The sequence below is a fragment of the Terrapene carolina genome, unplaced genomic scaffold (assembly GCF_002925995.2).
Source record: "Terrapene carolina triunguis isolate 2854851 unplaced genomic scaffold, T_m_triunguis-2.0 Scaffold89, whole genome shotgun sequence".
NCBI classification, from domain to species: Eukaryota; Metazoa; Chordata; order Testudines; family Emydidae; genus Terrapene; species Terrapene triunguis.
In genome coordinates this window covers 17,119,617-17,135,827 of record NW_020664440.1, presented here as the reverse complement: position 1 = coordinate 17,135,827, position 16,211 = coordinate 17,119,617, and the positions used below count along the sequence as shown (strand labels likewise).

Here is a 16,211-nt window from a genome sequence, read left to right as displayed (position 1 = left end):
TTTGCCACTGACTTCGAAAGGAGACAGGATTTTACCCCAGGAGTTCTGAGTCCTAGATTATTATCCCTTCATAATTTAAAATAAAAGAAAGAGGCAAGTGCATATGAGTAGTAGTGCGCTACTGTGAAGGTTATTCTGAAGAGACCCAGGATATACACATTTTGGGAACATTCTCATCTCACAGATAAATCCTTGCATATCCCTGCACTGTTTTATCCACTCATTTTGTAATGTATCCATGTACTTACCTCTAAACCCAAATAACTTTTCTAACATAATGAAAGTTCATCTACTATAACTATAGGATAGGTGATGCTATACTGCAGTCAACATATGTAAGCCAAAAAGGGAGCAAAGTCAGTAAGATTTATTTTTCTTTAAGATTCTGCAGAATGCATTAAACTTCACATTAGACACTGTGATCTGTATCTCTGAGACAGAGCTAAAACATACATATCAACCCAGCCATGGTCTCCACTGATTTCTATGGCCTTCATGTGCTCGCCTGCAGAAATGTACATCTCCACTGCTGCTTTTGGTTCATTGATATTCTTGGCCCAATCTGCTTGTTTTGTGATTAGCATCTTAGTGTCTTTGGGATCTCCAGACCCAAGGAAATCCTAAGGAAGTGCAACAGATAACATTCTGGATTAAGCTTTCTGTAGCAAACATTTTGTCATGGTCCTAATTTTAAAGCATGTTAAGCAAAAATAACTTGGTATGGAAAAACAAAATTTAACACAACTTTGCCTCCTCAGCTAAAAATCAAAGTACACAGAGCACCAAGCACATATCTGAAGGCAGGAATGATTAATCATTAACTAATGCACTTGAGATTGTATAAAAAGTCAAGATATATCTCTAGTCCCAATCAGATTCAAATCAGAGAAGATGGGACACCCTGGGAAGATCAAAGGAAGGATTATATAGAACTGTGCCTCTGTTCAGAGGTAATGTATATACACCCATTTGCTTTCATGGAAAGTTCTCTCACTCTGCTGACTGACCTTCCCCACTGAAGGGGACGTGAAATTTGATTTTCGTCTGTTCTCCAGGAACCTGCCAGAGAAACTCAAAAAGAAGTAGTATTGCTCTCAAATACTACTCTCAAATGCTCTCAAAGTTCAGTCAGGTCAAATCCAAGAGTTCCCAAAGTCTCCTCTGCTGGCCATGAAGGCATACTTTAATTCTGAAAATAAATCCAGTTCCTTGTTGGATTAGTAATGGCACATCTTCTTAATCACAGGTGCTTAGCCTCAGGATGACCAGTCACAAGGCCATCAGAGGTTGGAATCTTCTCTTCAACAAATATAATTGATAATCTTGCAATGACATATGATATAATATTTTAATGACGACTTTTTACAAGGACAGCATTTCAACTGCTCATAAATTAGTTGGGACTCTGAAATACTGGTCTTGTTGAATCTCTTACATAATAATGTCAAGTATCGGGGGGTAGCCGTGTTAGTCTGCATCTGTAAAAAGCAACAGAGAGTCCTGTGGCACCTTTAAGACTAACAGATGTATTGGAGCATAAGCTTTCATGGGTGAATGCCCACTTCGTCGGATGCAACATAATAATGCAAATGCCATCTCTAGATACTACACATAGATACTACGATGATGACTACTCTAGAAATACTTATGACTGATTGATGAATCTCCTCTGCTGGGAATAAAGCCCAGGCACCAGGACCCTTTACAACAACATTCGTTGAAATTAATGTGCCAGATAAAGCATACCTGAACATTGCAAGACAGATCAAGGCAACTTCTGGCTGTTAACAAAATAGGTTATTGTATATTACAACAGCCCTCTAGTAATCATGAATATCACTTGAGATGTAAAAAAATTAGGAGCATGTAGGTGGGCAAGGAAGGGGGAGAAAAGAGAAAAAACAATCCTCTGGCAGATCCTGAGGTAATGGAAAATCTGAACCACCAAAGGAGAACTTTACAGAGTCAGAAGACCAACCGAGTATCTTTCCTGAGCAAGCAATCCAAAAGGGGCAGAATTATTATTTCTATATATCATCTTTGCATGTGGAACATAGGCCAGTAAGATTTTGCACAAATTGATTCTGCTTAAGATGCACCCACAATTCTGCTGAAGATAAAAGCTACAAAGATCACTTGATCTTGTTTCAACATTAAAAAGCCAAAGCACAGAAATGAGTGAAACAATAATTTGTCCGGTGTAATTTGAGTTCTAGCTCAGATCACTGAAATATATTAGAAACAAAGTTCAATTTCCTGAGCTGCAGTTAATTATTTGTGAATTTTCAGTAATTTGTGATCTGACATTCTGATGAAATGCCTACAGCCACATTTTCAAAAGTTTCCCTGAACTCCGCCCATAGTACTGGTTTTCTAGCTGTAGCCAATCAGTGGTCATTTTCAGTCATAAGGAGCCAGACCCTACAAATGCTTAATGATGGCAGGCATAAAAATCACATTTCCATGGATGGATAACTGGCAAGCAAGGAAGTTCTCCATTCAGAGCCCTCGTCTTTGTACCATCGTCTATGGGCTTTCTTCATATGCTGTTAAGTACATTTATTTTCCTCTACGTGGAATTACTCTTGATAGGAGAGAAGACTTTTTACTCTATACTAGTTAAGTGGCCATGATTATTGCCAAGAATCAAAAAGATTCATAGGAGCAGCAATGGGAAACTTTTAGTCTATGAATTAGATTTATGTTTCTGAAGAGCCAAAACTCTGCAGCCAAAAACAGTGATAGTCAGACTTTCATGAGCAAAGCCCTACAATGTTTTAGTGCAGACTCCACAACCTGTTAGAGAATTTTTTTTTCCCATGAGCTTCATATAGTTTATGTGTGTGTCATAGTAAAGTCCTTGTCCTGTGGTGTATAGAATGAGGCTGTGATGAGTGACGAATGAGACTAAACAGTGTACTCATTCTCAGGGATTTGATAAGAAAATACTATATAAAACTTGAAAGCCTAATAGTGCTTTCTTATCACCACATAAAAATGCCACTTTTTTCAAACTGTGTACAATTTATTTCTGTATGGGAATGAAAAAAAAAAAAAAAAAACAGATTTGATCTCGGAAAGCAAATTTTCGGGTAAACAAAGATGAACTAGATTAGTACACTGTGCCCTTTGCAAAACATGTTAGAGAAAAACAACCATAACAGCTACACTAACTCAAGGTCAAACTGAAAGGAAAAAAAAGATTTAAAAGAATTTTCTTAAAGTAAAGTACAAAGGTGAATTACTGACAGGTAGATTCATTAATTTCTGCATGTAACAATCAATTACTCTTAAAAGAAGAAAACTAAGGATAAAGGGCTCTTTCCAGTAAAGTAACATGAAAGAAGGCAAGAAATATAAAAATTAACTCTAGGCCTTAACTACATAATTTTCTATTTATCATTCCATCCAATCATATGGGGAAAAAAACTCACCCATGGTAACATCCAGGGGATGTGACAAAATCACCCACTGAAAAGCTAAAACAGCTTCATGGCAGCATATTGGAGAAAATACAGAACACAGCACTGCTGCATCTGCAAATTCTATTTTAGAAAAGGGTCATGATGTACAGAGTTTTTATAAAGGAGAGGCCCATCTTTTTCACTTGTAAACCAAACAAATTTGATCTGTGGCAATAAACATGAACCCCTACACTTAAGTTTTTACACAATGCTTTTCAGAGTAGAACCACACTTTGTAAACGTTTATAGTTGCATTAGCATTACGTTAATATTCTGTATTTAAATACTCAGTTGAAAACATTCATTACCTTTGCATAATCAAACATGCGTAAATCAGTGTACATATCAAGAGCGAGGCTCTCATGTCCACTCCTTCTGTATAGTTTAGCTGCCTCATGGAATTTTCCCTGGTAGGCATAAACATCTGCTAGAAATAGCTCATTGTTACTCTCTCCACGCTTCTTCCTCTCCTGGAAAAAATTAGGACAGGAAATATTCTACATAGCTACAAGCAGGACACAGGGTGGAAATAGCCACTGAAAAGTTAAACTATTAGGCTGACTATTTTAACTATTAATAAGATACAGTAATTAGGTCTCACCTAGATTTCTGGTAGAAATTCTTTACAATTAACAGATTAAATCCCATCAGTTAAAATTAAGGACAAACAAAATAAAATGGAAGGATAAAACATGATGGAAACTAATTTTTACAGATTTCATATGGAAGTTCAAAATACTGCTTTTTTTTTTAAATGAGTATTTGATAGAATCCGCCATTTTCTCCAGTGGAAATTTACTAAATCAACTCAAAACAAAATCTGGCCAAACTAGCAATATATGCTCAGAAAAGGCACAACAATGAACAAACAATGGTACTGTAGGTCATAAACAGCCTCACAAAGTATGACAACCTGCCAGTGAATCAGAAATGCCCAGTAATACAGTGTGCCCATCATGCATAAAAGCCCATTACCAGATACAGATATGTTCAATAACTTTGGAAACAGCTGCATATATTGTCCAGCCAATTAAAATGTCAATTCAGCAAAGCATTTAAGCATATGTTTAAATCCATACAAAACCATGAAGAAATTTCTGGAGGTCAATAACTGTCTGCTTACATTTTAGAATATATTCAATATTTGATTATCAAGTATTACAATTGGAAACACTAAAAAAGTAGTATTTTCTATTCCTTAAAATTAAGGCTCACTTTCTGTATTGCTAGTGGATTACCATAGCGAGTACCATAAAAATGCCAATTTTTAAAAAAATTAAATACTTCATGCTTTGCATCAGGCCTACCCCAGCACATTTAATTGTTACGTGGCATTGGGCATAACATACAAGCTGGTTGAAATCCTATTACCTAAGAGACAAAGAGAAGAAAATTTCAACTAAGAATTTCAAAGTCAATGCACAGTATAATCTAAAAAAAACCTCCAACAGTTTGAACAAATATAAATTTAACCACAAATGTATCCAATGAAACAGATTGAAGCTGAGAGATGAGAGTTGTTATAATTGATTGCTTCCTATCATGAAACATGTGTCCAGCTACCAGACAAAAAAACTGGTTTGTATACTACGGATCATAAGAGTTGGGGGTTAGGTAGTTAGGTGGGTGGGTGAATGGCTGGGTGTACACTACTAGAATACAAATAACATCTACAATTTATGATACCTACTCTAGGTATCTCAACTGCCTTTAAAAACAATGACCATAGCAACATTGCACACAAGTTTCACCATTCAAAAGTTATTTTAATTGAGAAGAAAGTTTGGCCAGAACACCTTGGTTATCTTTAACTTTTCAAAGTCTTATTTTAGCTCTCATTTCTGCAGAGACAGACAGGGGGATTTACGTGTATTTAGGTCATTTAAAACAAATGCTCCACTTATAAACCTTTTATCCTTTGGCAAATTGCCTCTCCCTATGCTCATGGAGTCACATGTAAGATACACTGCATTTAGTGGGGGCAATTTTCAGTGCAGTGCACAAGACTTTATTCACACAATTTCCTTAATGCATACTATATGGATAAATCCCGTTACAGTGATGAAACTGTACCTCAGTACAGTATATCCAAAAACAGGCTGTATGGATATACTAGATAGTGAATCAAATTGTGATCCTTTAATTGGAAGTCATAACATATTAATGCAATTCCCTTAAACGGCTTTCAGAATATTTTATAGGTCCAAGAAAAGGTATGTATTTTTCTATTTTGTCCATTTCTCTTTATCCATTCACCTGGACCCATTTTTTTTTTTTTTTTTTTCCTATTCAAGTTAAAGCATTCTTTCCTTTTTCATAAAACAATTAGTTAATACCTATGTCCCCAAATTCTGAACAGAATTAAGCTGCATTCTGTAATATACGTTTCACATAACACAAGTTGTGTGGCAAATTTATACCGCTCTGAAAATTTAGGGTGTGGGCATCTAGATTTATAAAATTATAATCCAGACACTCAGCTGGGGATCTGGCCTCCACTGACTTCAATGGAGCTAAGCCAATTTACTTCTGTTGAGGATTTAGCCCCTGGAAATGTATATTAGTCTGTTTTGTATAACATAAGAACATGACTTCCGTAATAAGCTACATTATAGGGGGTAAAATCCTTCATCCTGTTGTATAAATTCAATCCAGCACTGCCAAAGCAGATACAACCAACATCTTTAAAGATCGAAGTTATTAACTGTGCTGATATTTATTTGACTGGTGTGGAAAGTTTCGTTTATACAATTTGGGTTAAAGGAATAATCAGTCAAAGGAGTTTTTACACATTAAGTCTTTTGGAATTCAGATCCTTCAGAATCTTCAGCGAGCTTGCCAGGTTTAGAGTTTGGCACTTGCATTACCTAATGTCCCCAGTCAGACAGAGGAATGTGTCATTGGTGTGAGGAATGCTTCATATTAATGCAATTAATGCGCTCAGTTACCCCCTTACTGACCTGTAATGGAGTCCCCATAAACTACAAGCAAGAGTAAGCAGTGATGCAGCATACCAGAACTATTTCTATGAAGGAACTATGTCAAGGAGACTAAAAGGTAAGCCTATGTTTATTTAAAAGGGAAAGATTGCTAATCAAATAAATACAAACTGCAATGCTGCAATACTCTGGATAGGATCAGGAACAGCATCTATAGAAAGGAAAGAGGATGGAGGTGGCCAGAAAGTGTTTCCACTTCTCCCATGGACTCGGAAAAAATTAGGGTTCTGAGTGCAGCACTTCATCCTGTATGCCAATCATGGGGATTGTGATAAACGTTTAGCTGGCACTCTGACGGAAAAAGGACAGCTCTGCAATGCTGGAAGAAGGGGATTATATTCTTCTACAAGGGGCATGCACCTCAATTAATATTTGCATGAGAAATTCCCTTTATGTCATTTCAGTGTAGACCTGTACACTTTGTATCATCGTAATATCCAAGAGGAAGGTCAGAATAGTGCAGAGATTCTTTTATGTATGCCTATATACATAGTTATCGTACAACTAAATTCTATCAAGTAGTAGGGGGACAAATATGGCCTAGTGGTTGAGCACAGCATGGAAGTCAGGAATCCTAAATTCTATTTACAGTCATCACTGACATGTCATGTGACCTTGAGCAAGTCATTTTACCTCTCTATGCCAGTTTTCCCATCTGCAAAAGAGAGAGAATAATAATTACCCTCCTTCAGCAGGTGGTGCAAGGTTTAATTAACTCATGCTTGTAAAGTGCCTTGAACAGTGCTGCAACAGTCTACAGTAGTATACCAGTTATTAATTGGATATAGAAGCTCTCTCTGATTTTTCTTAAGAAGTTTTCAATATTCTCATATAGTTCACTTTCCTCTTCATATTTTTTCAACAAGTTTCAGTCATATGGTTGGGAATTTGACTTAACACTTTAAGTCAGCATTTTTCACTTTTCATACATCCATCATTCCTTTAATAATCAGGAATACTGATTGTACAGAAAATCTTTCCAAAAAGTAGCTTACTTAAGCTTAATTTATGTTTTTACATTTTATATTATATTTAACATTCTTTGTTTTACCTCAATGCTGCTGATCAGTTCTAGATACCGAAGATCTCGTACTCTGGTAAATGCCTGTTAAAGGAAAAAGAAAAGAAAAAAGTAGCCACTTTATTGGCTAGCAAGTTAATTGATTTTGTGTTATATATAAATCAAGTTGTGGAAATAACATCAGGATAGACAACCAAACAATATATTTATCTTTGTGTATATTGGGGAGACTGAAAACATGTCTTACTTTCTGTTTGTTTTAGTGCCTAACCCAATGGAGCTCTGACCATGATTGGGGACCCTGGGCACCACAATAAACAACAACAGGGTACTATCCAACTGTTTATTATTTAAAAGAAAGAGCACAGAAGGAGGCCAGCAGGCATATGCAGGTCAGCCCCCTGAAGGGACACAAACCACCAATTAAAATGTTAAACAGTTTTATTCTGGCTATTTGAGGACTTTTCACTTTAATAGTTAAGCATGCCACACTTTTAAGCAAAATAAGGAAAACTGTTCTGCTCATATGCTACAAGGCAGAACACAAGTAAGTGACAATGTTGATCAAGTATTCTACATATGCTTAAAGTTTTTATATCAAAGACAATTTATTGGATCCTTCTGAAAATTCAGTATGAAAGTAGAACAAACATATTACAATGCAGAGATAGAAAAGAAAGTTAGGACAGGGTAAGATAAAAGTACTGTGACACAGTGTAATATCCTTTGCCAGTTAAGATAAATATGCAAACAAAAGTCTCCAAGTGGCAGAGTCACCTATGGTTACAGCAGTTTAGCACTTACTTTTGACATACAATAAAACCCAGAAATTAAACTCTTCAGACATTGGGACGTTCCAGATCTCTAACCAATTAAATGCTTAGGAGGAATACATATTCTGCTTACCCAAGATCAGAAGAGGAAGAATGAGTCTTTAATGTCAAATTTTCTAGAAGCTGCCTTTGTTCAGGTTAATCAGCTCTAATTCAGAGGCCTGGTCTACACTCGGGGTGGGGGGAGGGGGGGAAGGGAAGGGAGGAATCGATCGAAGTTATGCAACATCAGCTACGTGAATAATGTAGCTGAAGTCGATGTACTTAGATCTACTTATCGCGGTGTCTTCACTGCAGTAAGTCGACTGCTGATGCTCCCCCGTCGACTCCGCCTGCGCCTCTCGCTCCGGTGGAGTACTGGAGTCGAAGGGAGAGCGCTCAGCGGTTGATTTATCGCGTCTTCACTAGACGCAATAATCGACCTCTGCCGGATCCATCGGTCTGGAGGTAAGTGTAGACATGCCCTAAGATGATGACAGTACTCATCTTCCACGGAGGCACTGAAAACGTCTTCATTTTAAGAACTATTTGCATAAAATCATCTATAAAGTTGCACAGAAAAAGTATAGTCCAATGCCTCCATTGATGAGAAAATGAAAAATAAAAACGTTTAGCTTCCTATGAAATCTTGTGTCATTACGTAAAGGATGCCTATGATTATATGCCCACTTCCAGTGTATTTTTTAAATAATTTTGTGTTTCATATGATATTGATGGCACTATATTTCTTTTGACCCTTTTGTTTCACAGATGGTGGTACAAAGACTTTACTCCATGGAAAACATGTACTCCAGCATCTCCCATTCCAGAGGCCATTCCCAAACAGGGCTACTCTAGCAGGAAGAAAGTGTGGCATTGCCACATATTTTCTATCTGCAAAGAACTGAGTGATGAACTAACATAAAGAAAGTACAGTCTCCACTTTCAAAGTGACATGCTCTAAAGAGGAGGGAGACAAAAGAATAGGAATATTAGCAGCAGAGTATTACAGGACAAAAACTAGGAGACAACAGATACATTTCAGCTAAGTGATTCCTTGCTGCCACCTAGTGAACAATACATGTAATACAACACTAAATCCTGATTCTTCCTTCTTGTTGAAATACTGTATCCTAATTTATTTATTAAACTCATTTCTAGAGTTGAAATGGAATTTTTTTTCAAGTTTTTCTTTATGAGTTTAAATAGCCAAAAATATAAAATCAATTTCTCTTTAGTGTAGGCCAGGGGTCGGCAACCTTTCAGAAGTGGTGTGCCGAGTCTTCATTTATTCACTCTAATTTAAGGATTCACGTGCCAGTAATACATTTTAATCTATAATATATAACTAAACTATTGTTGTATGTAAAGTAAATAAAGTTTTTAAAATGTTTAAGAAGCTTCATTTCCTCATTGGTCCTGCTTTGAGCAGGGGGTTGGACTAGATGACCTCCGGTGGTCCCTTCTAACCCTGATATTCTATAATTTAAAATTAAATTAAAATGCAGAGCCCTTCGGACTGGAGGCCAGAACCCGGGCAGTGTGAGTGCCACTGAAAATCAGCTCGTGTGCCAAAGGCGGCACACATGCCATAGGTTGCCTACCCCAGTGTAGGCATTAGATATTCTACATGTTTTTGACAGGAAGAAAAATGAAGCATCACAGTTTGGCTTTCATGATGTGCATAAGATCTTGAGTTGATACTTCATATTTAAAAAAAAACAGAAAAAGTATGTTAGATACATGAACCACAGCTCCTGGTGATATAATAGAAAGGTTAAATATGAAGAGGTTACAATGTATGTATACCACTTTTCACTTCAATCATGTGTTAATACGAAATTTCAAAATTCCTGTTGCACAAATAAATAAATGCTTTACCTTTTTAGCAGTTTCAAACTCTAGACCTTCTAAGGCCTCCATAGCCAGCTCTTTCCAGTCAGTGTCAGTTACTCCTAAACAAGCAATCTGATAGGCTTCTTTGAACATTTTCCGTTCCAGGTATTGATACATAGGAGCAGACTGAGGATTTCCATTAAGAAATCAAAAGCAAAATATTGAGATATATTAGTGAATGTATTTAGTGGATAAATCTGCTCATTTTCCAACCCCAACAGTTACAAACCCACTATGTAACCAATCTACTTTCTGAATTATAAACAAGAGTATACAAGGTATAATGATAGTTTTGACAATACAGTAATTTATTCTGTGAATTCCGTCATCCCTCTCCAACATAAGTACAATACAGAATAGGATAATTGAATTCCAAACCCTTTTGTCCTGAGGGCACTGTTTGCTAGGGTCTGAGATCCTACCAATTCAGTACAAGTATTGATGTAGTGCATTCCTTACTCATCCACAACTCCAAATGATGCAGATGACAGTTTTGGGAACACAAGAAATGCAGAATAATGTCCGGTGCTTACACTGATTCTTCCATTTTTTGGTTTTGGTGTTCATTTTTAAACCATTGTTAAGTATATGAAAACATGAAAAAAGCAGATTCATTTCTAGTGTCCACGGGCAAATCAGTTATACCCCACTAACTATATTACTTCCATTGTTTGTGGTCCTTCCCATAATACAGGAAGAATCGCTCATCTGATTGGCATAGAATCTACAAATACACCTCTATCCCAATATAATGCTGTCCTCGGGAGCCAAAAAATCTTACCGCGTTATAGGTGAAACCGCGTTATATCGAACTTGCTTTGATCCTCCGAAGTGTGCAGCCCCGCCCCCCCCCCGGAGCACTGCTTTACTGCATTATATCTGAATTTGTGTTATATCGGGTCCCGTTATATCGGGGTAGAGGTGTACAAACTGGATACACCTACAGCTTAGAACATTTTATACCACTTAAATATTGCCTAAACATATCCAAAAGGAGCAACAGCAGGTCATTAATAAGAGGGTACACGGCATGGGTAGAACATGGACATTTGAAAAATAACATGAAAAAAGTGTGTGTGGGGGGGGGAAAGATGTGCAGAAACTGTAGGCAAAATAAGTTTGTACAGAACCACATTGTCATTGTGGTTCAGTGCTTTTAAATTTAATGGATTTGTAAACAAAATGGGGGGACAACAATGATAATACGAGCGCGCACTTCAGCAAAAGAGAAGGAAAAACTCAGACACTTAAAGTTAATGAGTCCAACAGTTTTAAATTTTGCACAGCTCACACAAAAGGAACTAGACAGTGTTGACAGATCTGAATACACTAGGAGTTTAGATTACATTAATTTTGGTAATATGAAGCAGACAAGTTTCAGAAACATTCTTTCATTTTTTTAAACCATATTGTTCAGAAAACACAAAACATGGGTTAATTAGATTAAAAATTACCTGAGGAACTTCAACAGCTGACATAGAAAAAACATGAAGACAGAAAATCTTGGAGCCATTGTATCCCACAACAAAGCCTTGAAGTTTTTGCTGATGGACAGGAAAGTTACTAGCTTTGATGTTGAGGTAACCCCCTCCGGAAAAGCAAAGCATATCCTCACACTGTGTATTCCAAGCCACGCTATTAGCATTGGGTTCCTAATGAGCATATTATATGGGTGATTAAATTACTGTGCGACAAAATTAGATCTTTTCCCCTAAGCAATACATGGCCTTCAGCTAGACAACTGATTATGTTATAACCTGTATAAATGTATGTATTTTTTACACTAATTCTTTATGTTTAGGAATATACTGGTACTTAAAAGTTACAAATATTGCCACATTTTCACAGCACTTGCTTTATGCTTATTAAATTGCAATAATTTTGTCTAATATGTTTCTTATTTATCTTGCTCATCACCTTTACTCGTACATTAAATTAAAATCCTTCCACAAATGGACACTGGTTCCTAGCTATCAGAATCATTTAATCTTTAGTTCTGCTTTCTGGCATAAAAAGAATCTTATAGGTCCTATCTTAATAATACTTCATGCTTTCTATCCAAGGATCTACCTGAAAATACTTTACTAACATTAATGGATTAAGCCTCATGGAGGGACTATGTTAATTTCCCTATGAGGGAAGTATTATAATCCCTTTATATTAGGCAAAACTGAGGCACAAAGTGATTTAGGGTCTAATCCTGCTCCCACTGAAATCAACAGCAAGACCCCCCGCTGACTTCAATAATTCAAAGGGAACATTACATGGACCCAAGTGACTTGCTAAAGATCACACAGCAAGTGCATGGACGAGGTGGGTAAAAAACACAAATCTCCTGGCTCCCACTCCCTTCCCATCAGACAACACTCTCTGTAGGGAGCATAATGTATTAATATCTACAACATTCCACAGTTGATCTATTTATATTTGTATCAACTATTATGGATGTTATCTACATGTAAGAAACAAAAATCATATTCTGAATCCCTAGCAAGTTTCTCTCTTTTTTACAAACATTTAAAGATTTTGATTTCTTACCTGGAACAGCAGCTCTTTGGTATGAATATCATATACTAGGCAGGTGTCATTTTCATCTACCACTGCCAACTTGTTTCGGGATGCACTCATATCCAGACAGCGCACAGCTGTGGATTGCTTCAACAGGACAATTGCAAAAAGATTGTCCACAAATATCTTCAGAATCTGGACATATTTGAAGTCAAAGTTAGTCAGTCAAATTTGCAGTTACCAAAATTAGCAATAGAATAGTGGATATTAACTCTGCTGTTGAAAACAGAACTGTGATTACATATTATGAAGAAGAAATATTAAATATTAAAATATTAAATACGTAAGAACTAAAGCAGCTTGAAAATGCTTTCAAAGGCTTATACCCTTGCTTCTTTACAGTGTGCTAGCTTGCAAGCTAATGTAAACAAAATATATGCGACAACCTAGAATCTGTGTCATTCTACTTGTAAAAGTTACATTAATGCATTTATACTATGGTGATGAGCATAAATATAAATAGAACAAAGACTACATAGGGCAACAACCTAAATATTTAAATACTTGCTGTGCTGCACCCTCTTTGTAACCTCTATGCTGTATGTAACTCCAGAACTACAAAGAAACTGTCATTTGTGTTGTATGACAGTCTACAGTTTGGATACCAGTTTCCCCATTAACTAACTCACATATGGTATTATTCAATTTTTTATAACTGTAATTTACTAACATTAGAAAACATATAGTACTATATAAACATTCGCTAATGATAATTAAGGCTAAGATTTTGTCACATTTTTAGTAAAAGTCACGGACAGGTCACGGGCAATACAGAAAAATTAATGGAAGCTCGTGACCTGTCAAAGACTTTTACTAAAAATATCCATGATAAAATGGGGAGCTCAGCTGCGGGGTCTCCACACTGCCTGCAGAGGCTGGGCAGCTCCAGGGTCCCCCCACTGCCCACGATTTCCAGGGTCCCCCCTCGAGCTCTGGGGTCTCCCTGCCGCCCGCAGCATCCAGGAGCTGTGGGGGGCCCCCCCACTGCCCGGGATGGCTGGGAGCTCCAGGGGGCCCCTGCCACCCGCAGTAGCTCAGAGCTCCAGGGGGGCCCCTGCCACCCATGGTGGCAGGGAGCTGCGGGGTATCCCCACTGGGTGGTGGGAGTACCCCGCAGCTCCTGGCCGCTGTGGGCAGCAGAGGAACCCTGCAGCTCCCGGCCACCAGGGGTGAATTCACAGACGTTGCGGAAGTCACGGAATCCATGACTTCCGCAACCTCCGTGAAAAAAAGCATAGCCTCAGTGATAATATAATAGTGTATTTTAGGCAGTTAAACTACTGAACAGCCTTCAATAGATGATGATAAAATTTTTACTGCATCAGTTTCTGCCAGATTCTCTCTCCTTCCCTAAATCTGGTATTCAGAAGGTGGGATGTAAAGTTTTGGTAATATAAGGGTTTGGATAGCATCAAACTTCATGTGTGGTTTGTAAGCAAACTAAAGCCAAATATGCTACTTATACTGCTCCATTTCTTTTAAATATAATCATTATTTTAAAACAAATATTAAGACTGATGGAAGTTCATTGACTTTCAAAAGTGTGACAGGGGATCCCATTAAACAGATAAATAGTGGGACACCAATATTTACCACTCTCATATTCTTCTGCTGGCCCTGAGGCCCAACAGCAGCTACGAACTACTCTTCAGGAAAGCTCTTAAGTCACAATGCCATCTGCCAGGCAATTTTACTATTGCATGGTCACATGGCTATCCCATTGATTTTCTACTGTATTAAGTGGAAACCCATCAAATGGGTACTCCAAGGAAGTATTAAATGTATGCTTAATTTACAAAGAAACTAAGCACCTTTATATACAAATATCTTTTGTATTATTCTCTGCATTGGATATGGTTTCAATGTAGAATTACGCACAAACTTGTCTGATTGACAGTGATCGTCATAAAATAGCTATATGACAAATGCCAAAGGTCCATTTCTTATTGGGGGAGTCAGCTGTAGCAGAGTTGTCAGCGAATTGTAGGGAGCCATTTTCTGTATATACACTTCTCTTGAGGTCCACCTATGAAGCATGGGCAATGGGGAGCAATGTTTTTGTCTTCCAGGGTAACCTACAAGTGAGTAGCTAAAAAGAAAGAACGTGAGCCCACAGGCAAGAGATACAAATAAATGAGTTTTTTTGATTCAGGATTAGGCTCAGCCTGGGCCCATGGAATTCAGGTTATAAAAGTCTTTGCTGCTTCTATGGTCAGGCCTATGTATTTCTGTTCTGCTCAAAACAGTAAAACAGATTTTGCTCTGTACTTAAAAAGAGGCAAGTCAGTCCTAAAGCATCACCTGGCCGTTCTTCAGACCTACTAAGAGGCCTTCTCTTCCTGAAGGGCCTCCAATTACTTTAATGTAACGAATGAGAGACTCCATCAGCCACTCCCGCTCTTTAACACCATTAAATGAGAGGCACTGTAGTCTTTTCTCCTAAAAAATAAACAATTCTGTGATGTACAATAAACTACATACTGGTAAACAGAAAATCATGCCACTTTAGTGAAATGTGTTCATATCTATCCAGATATGCCTGTCTACATATATGTACATAGAAAACAAAAGACTGCGCGATACATGTCACATCAATCTAGCAGACAAAATATATTTTTAAAGATTTCTGATGATATCAAGCAGAATATCAAAAACCCCTTTTCTAGCACCTTTCATCCCAAAAGATCCCACAGCACTTTATAAACAGATACACAAACTACATACAGAGATCATTTCACTAAAACACAGCCATCAGTGAAAAGAGACACAGCAGCTGTTTAACTGGTTTGAGATTACATTACAGTACACATTCAATTGCATAATTGCATAATCCATTAGTTTTTTTCAGTATGCTAATCTTATTCTGCCATCCCTTTCAAACATGTGTACCCTTCTCTTACTTATCAAGACTATGTTTGACTTTCAAGTACGTACCTGGCATAAAATAATATGATCTGAACATACAACCAGCAAGTTGCATTCAAATTTCTTTGCTATCTTTTCCTTCACACGGTAATGCATGTCTGAGGAGTCATCTGAATATAATTCATAAATCAGGATTTTCTCTGGCAGCTGGATTGCTAATCTGTTTTTGTAGATTGCAATTTTCTTTACAAGTTCTCTGCATTTTATTCTAACTGAAAAGAAAGTAAATAAGAAAACATAGTAAGGTGCAGGGTGAAACTGAAATAATTTAATACCATGTTAAACCATGATTACAATTTAATCGTTACAAAACATTTCTACACTGAACAATCAACTCTACTGGAATAGAGTCTGTGGCTCCACGTCAAGTATAGGCTACCCATACATGCTACTGTTTAGCAGTAGGTCACAAGTTACTACCATTCATTACTTGTGAATGATGTACTATGATGCATGTTCCAATGTCTCTTCCCTGTTAGAAAACTGGGTGAGAATATTTTAAAAAATTGTGCTTAGAAAATGTTAG

General features: G+C 37.2%; 1 protein-coding gene across 4 annotated transcripts in view; it reads right to left on the bottom strand.

The window, feature by feature from the left end:
• IFT122 (intraflagellar transport 122) overlaps window positions 1-16,211 on the bottom strand; it is a 49,486-nt gene that overhangs the window by 16,078 nt on the left and 17,197 nt on the right. For all 4 annotated transcript variants that reach the window (XR_003369725.2, XM_026650258.2, XM_026650257.2 and 1 more), the window contains exons 11-18: window positions 15,695-15,897; window positions 15,062-15,199; window positions 12,731-12,895; window positions 11,647-11,844; window positions 10,178-10,318; window positions 7,515-7,568; window positions 3,773-3,934; window positions 454-620 (exon numbers count right to left, since the gene is read on the bottom strand). Coding sequence is in view for 3 of the 4 variants with exons in the window: in XM_026650258.2 (XP_026506043.2) it covers window positions 454-620; window positions 3,773-3,934; window positions 7,515-7,568; window positions 10,178-10,318; window positions 11,647-11,844; window positions 12,731-12,895; window positions 15,062-15,199; window positions 15,695-15,897 (1,228 nt within the window). In the remaining variant the exon portion in view is untranslated. The remainder of the gene's footprint in view (window positions 1-453; window positions 621-3,772; window positions 3,935-7,514; window positions 7,569-10,177; window positions 10,319-11,646; window positions 11,845-12,730; window positions 12,896-15,061; window positions 15,200-15,694; window positions 15,898-16,211) is intronic.